Source organism: Cetorhinus maximus, chromosome 5 (genome assembly GCF_964194155.1).
Source record: "Cetorhinus maximus chromosome 5, sCetMax3.hap1.1, whole genome shotgun sequence".
NCBI lineage: Eukaryota > Metazoa > Chordata > Chondrichthyes > Lamniformes > Cetorhinidae > Cetorhinus > Cetorhinus maximus.
The window spans coordinates 123678687-123688629 of NC_135883.1; the positions used below are offsets into that span (position 1 = coordinate 123678687).

General features: G+C 42.8%; 1 protein-coding gene across 2 annotated transcripts in view; it reads left to right on the top strand.

The window, feature by feature from the left end:
• The window catches only part of LOC144680904 (gap junction beta-7 protein-like), a 29168-nt gene extending 20295 nt beyond the window's left edge, over positions 1-8873 (top strand). For both annotated transcript variants that reach the window (XM_078542444.1, XM_078542443.1), the window contains exon 2: positions 6881-8873. In XM_078542444.1, coding sequence (XP_078398570.1) covers positions 6904-7644 — 741 coding nt within the window. In that variant the 5' untranslated portion in view covers positions 6881-6903 and the 3' untranslated portion in view covers positions 7645-8873. The remainder of the gene's footprint in view (positions 1-6880) is intronic.
• Positions 8874-9943: the final 1070 nt, after the last annotated feature.

Genomic DNA, 9943 nt, shown 5'->3' on the forward strand with positions numbered 1-9943 from the left:
TAAACTGGAACTTTTGGTTGCAAGGACACTAAATGGTTTTAAATGGTTTTGAATGTTTTCTTTTAAATTTACTAAAGAAGTCACTACTGTACCCCATTCTAACTAGAAAATAGTTTTGCATTTTTGTTTAAAGTAATTTTCAAACAATTTAGAATCAGGTAACTTGCAGCCAGTGGATTGACACTGGAATTGAAAATATTTTTTTTGTGACAAATCAATTTTCAAACATTTGTGTTTCCAAGTCACCATTCTTAAATACATTGAGGAATATTTTTTCAAGTAATATTTTTTTTCAAAAAATTGTTTTCAAACATTGCCAAATTAAACTAGTTCTTGGCAAATTTTGCCTTTGTTGATATGCAAATGCTTTTGAGTGGAAACTTAGTGAAGATTGTTGCGAATGCTTCAGCCTTATCTTTTGCACTGATGTGCTGGGTTCCTCCATCATTGAGGTTGGGGAAATTTGCGGAGCGTCCTCCTCCAGTGAGTTGTTTAATTGTCCACTGCCACTCAGAACTGGATGTGGCAGGACTGCAGAGCTTAGATCTGATCCTTTGGTTGTGAAATTGCTTAGTTCTGTCTATCACTTGCTGCTTATGCTCTTTGGTACGCAAGTAGCCCTGTGTTGTAGCTTCACCAGTTTGACACCTCATTTTTAGGTATGCCCGGTGCTGCTCCTGGCATGCCCCCCTGCACTTTTCATTGAATTAGGGTTGATCCCCTGGCTTGGTGGTAATGGTAGACTGGGGGATATGCCGGGCCATGAGGTTACAGATTGTGGTTGAGTACAAGTCTGTTGCTGCTGCTGATGGCCCACAGCACCTCATGGATGCCCAGTCTTGATTTGCTAGACCTGTTCGAAATCTATCCCATTTAGCATGGTGGTAGTGCCACCCAACATGATGGAGAATATCGTTAATGTGAAGGCGGGACTTCGTCCCCACAATGACTGTGCAGTGGTCACTCTTATACTCCAATGCTGTCATGGACAAATGCATCTGCGGCAGGCAGGTTGGTGAGGATGAGGTCAAGTGTGTTTTTCCCACTTGTTGTTCCCCCACCATATGCCATACACTCAGTCAAGCAGCTATGTCCTTTAGGGCTTTGTTAGCTCGGTCAGTAGTGGTTCTGAGTCAACCTTGGTGATGGACATTGAAGTCCCCCACCCAGAGTACATTCTGTGCCATTCCCACCCTCAGTGCTTCATCCAAGTGGCGTTCAACATGGAGGAGCGCTGATTCATCAGCTGAGGGAGGGTGGTACGTGGTAATCAGCAGGAGGTTTCTTTGCCCATGTTTGACCCGATGGCATGAGACTTCATGGGGGCCGGAGTCGATGTTGAAGACTTGCAGGGCACCCCGCTCCCGTCTGTATACCACTGTGCCACCACCTTTGCTGGGTCTGTCCTGTCGGTGGGACAGAACATACCCAGGGCTGGTGATGGTGGTGTCTGGGACATGATCTGTAAGGTATGATTCCGTGAGGATGACTATGTCAGGCTGTGGCTGGACTAGTCTGTGAGACAGCTCTCCCAGTTTAGGCACTAGCCCCCAGATGTTGGGAAGGAGAACTTTGCAGTGTCGAAGGGCTGGGTTTGCCATTGTCCTTTCCAGTGCCTAGGTTGATGCTGGGTGGCCCGTCCACTTTCTCTCCAATTAAAAGGTCACTTAGATTAATTGTGGACTGGTATACCCATGGAAAATGCGATGCTCCCTCGCAGTTCCAGGCCACGCCCACTGCCTGACCAATTACTGAGCGCAGAAATAATCCACCCCATAATCTTCAGAGCTCGTTTTAAACTTCACCCTTGGATGACCTTTTTAAGTCAATAGCTGGGATGAACTGGCAAAATGAAATTAAAAATAGATGCTCAAGAATAAATGCAACAAGTGTGGACAGTGTAGGGATTACACTTCTTTTGCTGTTGCTCCAACAAGACAGAATCTAACCATCGCCCATTGACACTCAATGGCATTACCATCACTGAATCCCCCACTATCAACATCCTGGGAGTTACCATTGACCAGAAACTGAACTGGACTAGCCATATAAATACTGTGGCTACAAGAGCAGGTCAGAGGCTAGGAATCGTGTGATGAGTAACCCACCTCCTGACTCCCTAAAGCCTGGCTGCCATCTACAAGGCATAAGTCAGGAGTGTGATGGAATACTCCCCACTTGCCTGGATGAGTGCAGCTCCCACAACACTCGAGAAGCTTGACACCGTCCAGGACAAAGCAGCCTGCTTGATTGGCACCACATCCAGAAACATTCACTCCCTCCATCACCAACGTACAGTAGCAGCAACAAGATGTACTGCAGGAATTCACCAAGGCTCCTTAGCACCTTCCAAACCCATGACCACTACCATCTAAAAGGAAAAGGGCAGCAGATAGATGGGAACACCACCACCAGGAAGTTCCCCTCCAAGTCACTCACCATCCTGACTTGGAAATATATCACCATTCCTTCACTGTCGCTGGGTCAAAATCCTGGAACCCCCTTCCTAACAGCATAGTAGGTATACCTACACCACATAGACTGCAGCGGTTCAAGAAGGCAGCTCACCACCACCTTCTTAAGGGCAACTAGGGATGGGCAATAAATGCTGACATATCCAGCAAAGCCCACATCCCATGAATGAATAAGAAAAAAGTTGCTTATTGTGTCTCTATATTCCTGACCTCCAGAACTCTCTGACTCATAGGTGCCCCTGGTACTGGCAGCAAGTACAAAAAGCGAAAGATTGATCCATTCTGCAGTACTGACATCCTCACCTTGAACAGTCCAGATAATCACCCCAGAAAAAAAAGTAATGTTCTGGCCTGCACTAAATCAGACAGGGGACAGACTAAAGTTCAATATATTAATTAAATATATATGCACAATTCAATATTGTATATGTTAACTTAGAAACAAATTAAAAAGTGAAACACTAAACAAGTATTAATACCCGAAATGAGCTGAACCTCACTGAGTTACTGACAGATCACTATTGCTCAGGAGCCTGGAGCTTTGAGGCCTGTGACGATTGTTACATAATGAATGAGACCTTGAAAATTGACAAACTCAGTGTTATTGCTGACAGAGTGAGGCAGGTGTTCCATAGTAAAAGAATAACTGAATGCGTTGCTGATGATGAATGAACTCCTCTGTTACAATGGAGTGATTTACACAAAGCCAGCTCTGACATCGGTTACAAAATGCATAATAAATACACCATTCCCCACACTTAACATAAATATTCATCCCAGAAGAGTTGGAATTTGTTTCTGATTTGGTTTTTGATTCTATTAATCAAATTTGTGAATAAGAAAGAATGCAATGAAACTGGATGGTATATTTGCTAAAGATTATTGCAGTCTGCAAACAAGTTCTCCAAGCGAATTAAAATTTGACAGCCAAAGCCAGCTGGTCCTATTTACATACTGCCAGTAATTTGTGTCAATGCAAAACAGCTTTGATGCTAATCTATAGGTAAACTCAGCTGTGAAGTTGCCTAATTCAAAACGTGGCATCAATTTACAAAAAAAGTTAACCAAGAAACCCAATTTAAAGATAAAAGCAAAAAACTGCGGATGCTGGAAATCCAAAACAAAAACAAAAACAAAAACTCTTCAGAAGAGTCATGCGGACACGAAACGTTAACTGTGCTCCTCTCCACAGATGCTGCCAGGCCTGCTGAGTTTTTCCAGGTATTTTTGTTTTTGTTTTGGAACCCAATTTAAAGGTCTGCTTGTATTTTAATTTGGACCTCTCAATGAAACCACTCCACATATTAATCTCCCTAAGGTTAGGCTTTATTTTAAAATGTAGAATCCAGAGTAATAAAATTTGTACCATTAAAAAAAAGAAACAAATTATTTACTATGCAAGGAATTCTACAGGAATTATTATTCACTCAGTACTTCATATCATTAGACAATATATACAAAAAAAATTTTCGTCTGGCAAACTGTATTCACAGGCAGAACAGGTCCAAAGGTGAAAGGCACCTTGCTGTCAGCATTCTTATCCTGGCTACACATACTCAACTCGGCTGCTAACTGCCACTCTAGTTAAGGACTGAAAATGCAACTTAGGTAACCTGTAGCACAAAGTTAAAGAAAAGTAATCCTGCACAAACAGGTAAAATTAATGAGCTGACATAGGGGCCAGAATTTTCCCGTTGGCGATATGGGGGCGGGGCCCGCTCGCTGATGGGAAAATGACATCGGGAGGAACCCCCGACATCATCCCGGTCCCTTTAAATTTTTAGGAAGGCTGGCAGACAGTGAAATCAGCTGTTCGCCCACCGATCTGTCAATGGCCAATTAAGGCCATTGACGGGCTAATTGAGATCATTAAAGACCTGCCCGTCCGACCTTAAGGTTGGTGGGCAGGCCAGGAGCCCCAGCGGGCTTCTGATAATACATGAAACCTCATCCACTGGTGGGATGAGGTTTCATGTTCATTCTTAGAAAGTTTAATAAAGTTTATGTTGTTTTTATTAACATGTCCCATCTCATGTGACATTGTCACATGAGGGGGACATGTTAATAATATTTTTATTTTTCCAATTTTTAACTTTTGTACACTGTCACTAATCTCCATGAGACAGCACTTTGTCTCAGGGAGCCGTGCGCTCTTTTGCGTGCATGCGCGAAAGAGCGCACTTTGACAGCTGGGGATTCCCTCTCCCCCCTGCACAGGAAGCGCGTAGTGCTTCCTGTCGGGAAGGCCGCTGAGTGGGCCTTAATTGGCTTGCCCACTCAAAATGGCAGCGGGCCCCGTTTCAGCGGTGGGGGTCGGCTGTCTGCCCGCCGCTGAGCCGGTAGGGACGGCACGCCCACTGAGGGCAAAATTCTGCCCAGGCCTTCTATCTAATGAAAGGAGTGAATGCACTCACCTGTTCCCTTACCAATTGACACATATGAAAATAATCTCATTACAGCCTTGGTTCAAACATGGACAGAAGAGCTGAACTCCAGAGGTGAGGTGAGAGTGACTGCCCTTGACATCAAGCAGGCATTTGACCGAGTGTGGCATCAAGGAGCCCTAGCAAAACTGGAGTCAAAGGGAATTGGGGGGGAAAACTCTCCACTGGTTATAATCATACCTAGCACAAAGGATTATGGCTGTATTTGGTGGAGGTCAGTCATTTCAGCTCCAGAACATCACTGCAGGAGTTCCTCAGGATAGTGTCCTCGGTCCAACCATCTTCAGCTGCTTCATCAATGACCTTCTTCCACCATAAGTTCAGAAGTGGGGACGTTCACTGATAATTGCACAATGTTCAGCACCGTTCGTGGTTCCTCAAATACTGAAGCAGTCCATGTCCAAATGCAGCAAGGCCTAGACAATACCCAGGCTTGGACTGGCAAGTGTCAAGTAACATTCATGCCATCACATCTCAACTTTGATATTCTAAATCTACCTAGAAAAAAATTGGCCCTTAAATTAGGGAAGGCAGACAAAAGGATCTGGAAATTATTTGCAAGTGATCAGAACTATGGCAGGTGAACCTGAATTTAGGTAAGTGCAAAATATTCGCTACAAAACAAATGGGCAGATAGAATCACTCTATAAATGGAGAAGGCTGAAAGGGATCTGGGAATGAGTAAATCAATGTTTATCAAAAACGCAAACATAATAAGCAGGTATACTGCCAAATCATTGGAGCACCGCATGAATTTTCTGAATTTCAGCTCTTAGCTCTGAATTGTCCACCAGGGTTGTGTAAGGGAAAACTCCTTCACAATTTTCCATGGAAAACCATGGGGAGAACCCTCACAATTTAGGGTTCATACTTTTGGTGGGCGAGGGGCATTTACGCAATTTGCAAATATAAGTCTAAGACCTTCAAACTGAAGGTGTAGTGCTTGGTTAAACTATAAAAGAGTTGGTCTTCACCCCTTTCTAAGCCCATCTGCTGTTGAAACCTCATTCAAGCCTTCATTACCTCGAGACTTGACTATTCCTGGCTGGTATCCCACATTCTACCTTCTGTAAACTTGAGGTCATCCGAAATTCTGCTGACTGTCTCTTAACTCTCATCAAGTCTTCTATTACTCACTGTGCTCACTGACCTACACTGGCTCCCGGTCAAGCAACATCTCGATTTTAAAATTCTCATCCTTGTTTTCAAATCTCTCCATGGACTCCTCCCTCCCTATCCCTGCCCTCCAGCCCCGCAGTCCTGCAAGATATCTACGCACCTTTAGTTCAGGTCTCTTGTGCATTCCTGATTTTAATCGCTTCACCATTTGTGGCTGCACCTTCAGTTGCCTAGACCTCAAGTTCTGGAATACCCTGCCTACATTCTCCATCTTTCCACCTCGCTTTCCTACTTTGAAATACTCCCTAAAATCTAATCTTTGTCCAAGCTTTTGGTCATCCGACCTAATATTTCCTTACATGGCTCAGTTTATAATGCTCTTGTGAAGCACCTTGAGATCTTTTATTATGTTAAAAATGTTAATGTAAGTTTTTGTTGTTGATCTTTGAGACATTGAGAAACTTACAAGCCTTTGTAATGGTGCAGGAAGAACTGATAAGATTGTTTTGTAGTGTTCAATTATATGTAAATCACAACTGGAATTCCCTCCCTGAACCTCTTCACCTCTCTACCTCACTTTCCTCCATTAACACTCTCCTTAAAACCCACCTCTTTGACAAAGCATTTGGTCAGCTGCCCTTATGTGGCTATTATAACGCTCCTGAGAAGCGCCTTTGGAAGTTTTTTTACATTAAAGGTATTATATAAATGCAAGTTGTTGTTAAAATATATCATAAAAATATGTGGTGGAAAAGCCGTTGCTTAGTCCCCCTAATCCTCAGCATATTAATTCAATAAACTCTATAGTGTGTTATTTCTGAATTTCTTTTCTCCATTCCTCAGATCCTTCAGCAAATTAAGGAACCATGAGCTGGAGTTTACTCCGTGATGTTTTAAGTGGAGTGAATCAATACTCCACCGTTGTGGGAAGAATCTGGTTGAGTGTTATGTTCATATTCCGAGTCCTTGTCTACGTGGTGGCAGCAGAGCGTGTCTGGAACGATGAGCAGAAGGACTTTACTTGCAACACAAGGCAAATTGGTTGTGAAAATGTGTGTTTTGACCACTTCTTTCCAGTGTCCCATGCAAGACTTTGGGCACTGCAACTTATCTTAGTTTCCACCCCTTCTCTTTTGGTTGTCATGCATGTAGGTTACAGGGAACAAAGGGAGAAGAAATACAAAAAGAAACTGTATAAAGACAAAGGGAACATAGATGGGGGACTGTGGTGGACCTATTTCTTTAGTCTACTGTTCAAAACAGGAGTTGAATTAAGTTTCTTGTTTGTGCTGGTGTGGATGTACAATGGGTTCACTATTCCTCACCTTCTGAAGTGTGACATCAGGCCTTGCCCCAATGTGGTGGATTGTTTTGTTGGTCGGCCGACTGAAAAGACCATCTTCCTCTATTTCATGGTTGCCTCCTCAGTTTTGTGCATACTGCTAAACCTCTGTGAGATGAGTTACCTAGTTATAAAGCACTGTAGAGAATTCTGTGAGAAGAGATCTGACAGACAAGCAAAACATTTGAAATGTGACTCAATGCAGAGGATTCAAGCTCATCCAAAAGCGCTTAAAAATGGCACTTTTATAGAAGGTCTTCCATAAGCATTCACACGATGTGAAACCAGAAGGACTTCCACACAATCACTGATATTTATGAAGGCTGCTTTTAGAACAGAGGCACTACTTGCTTTCTAATGAAGTAAACAAACATTAATTAAGTTAATGCCTGGGATCCTTCACAGTATCTTTGAAGAAATGTTTATTACTTTCCTGAAGAGATGTTGGATGTGTAGAATACCATGTTTATCATGGTTCAATTAAACATAAATCAGAACTAAGCTTTGTTACAATTGAGTAAAGGACACCTGGGAAAGTTGGGCACATGGAATTACATGATCGGCATATTCATTACAAATTTCAATGATATTTTTAAGAGATTCTTTTAAGGCTGCCTTTGCTGCTAACGCCGTGCATGCACAGTTTTACAGTTTCTCCACCATGTTTACTGTTTTATAGACTCATGCAGCCATGAATGCGTTGTATCAGACTGGGAGCAGAACAGGATTTCACAAGCCTGACACCGCTAGATTGAAGTGCATTCAGTGTCAAAAAGAAAAAGAAACTTTTGCACCATTTTAATGCAGAAGTAAAGTCTATAATTTAAAGAAACAAACAGAAAATCTTGGAGACACTCAGGCAGCATCTTGTGTTGAATGCCTCCAGAGTTCCCTGCTTCCAAGTTGCAGCATCAGCAATATTTTTCTTGCCTCTTTTGGGAATTGTTAATGATGGCTCTTTGACAATTATTTGATATAATTGGGAGCCAGTCCATGCGTGGTGAGAGTGCAGCTATTGAGACCTGCATACATTTCCTGCCTACAAAGCCCATGTTTTGGGTGCAGCAGAGTGACATCTGCGCAGACCAGTGCGCATATGCAGACGGCCATATTGCGTTGGCAGGAGGGAAGTGTTCTTTTAACAAAAGGCCTCCTCCCTAATACACATCTACAATTTGTACAACCTTCTAAACTTAACCCTGAGGTGCGAAGTTCCTCTTGCTCCCTTAGCGATGAAAAAAAATGGCTGCTGTGCTTTCAATAATCATAAAGGTGACTGCACAGCCGAGGAAGCCATTTACAAGGATACAAGAGCTATGGCACAGACAGTACCTGATGTCAGCTATGCAAAGTTAGGAAAACATAACTTTAGATGCTCTGGCATAAAGATGCAAATGTTGTAAGTGTGCAGTGGTTTTATTTCTTAAGCCTGAATGTAATTTGAATTGTTTATTGTATACTGCTAAAATTTGACAGCAAAGTATCCTGATTGTTTTATAGCAATGTATCCTGATTGTTTTATAGTGAAATCTCAACTAATCAGTCATAAATGCTTATTTCACTATTCTTAAAAACATTCCCATTCACAAAAACACATTAAAATCCCTGAAAGTAGGGATGAGTCACAGACGCTGACCTCACCAGCAACGCTCTCATCCCATGAAAGGGTAAAAGTGTTTTCCAAGGTCCTTTTTGAAATCAACCATGTTGATTTCCACAGCCACCCCATTTAAAATCAATAAAATAAAAGCTATCAAATAATAAGCACTCACAAAAATTAAGTACATGCCAAAAAATCACAAAATCTTATGAGTAAATTCATTCATCTTCTCTTCTAATATCTCTATTCATCTTCACCTCACAGTACTTAGGATACTCAAGGTTCCTTTCTGCCCTTTCAAGAGTTTGAATGTTTTGGCTGTACTATTTTTTTGGGAGGTTGCTTCACATTTGCAACCTTTCAGGCTCCCTTAAGTACATAATCTCAGTGCCTCCCCCACTCCACCACCCCTCAGGTCTCCTTTTTATATATTTTAATATGATCTTTCAGGCTTCTATGATCATTGCAGCTTCCCGCTTCATCTTTGCTCATGCACTTAGCACTTTTGAAGTCACTGTTCCTGGTGGCTGCACTCTATGCTCCCAGGTGTCACACCCTGTCCTTAGGGATCGGTCTCTGCTCCCAAGGGGTCACACCCTATTCCCAGGTGTTACACCATGTTCCCAGGGGTCACTCCGTGTTCCCAGCTGTCACACTCTGCTCCTAGCCGTCACACATTCTGCTCTCGGGGATCATGCTCTCTGCTCTCAGGGGGTCACACCCTGTTCCCAGGGATCAGTCCCTGCTCCCAGGAATCACATTCTCTGCTCCTGTCAGCCGTTCTCTGCGCCTTTCCAATTTGCAGGATTCCCAACTACAAACCTCTTCCTTCCCCACCCCAACTTGCTCAAAGCATTACCAAATTCATCCACAAATTGCTCCAAAAGCTCTGTCCATGGAAATATTTAACTCCAAAATGCAGCTCCCAATACCTTCGCTCCTAGGTACTCCCAGCTGCACACTA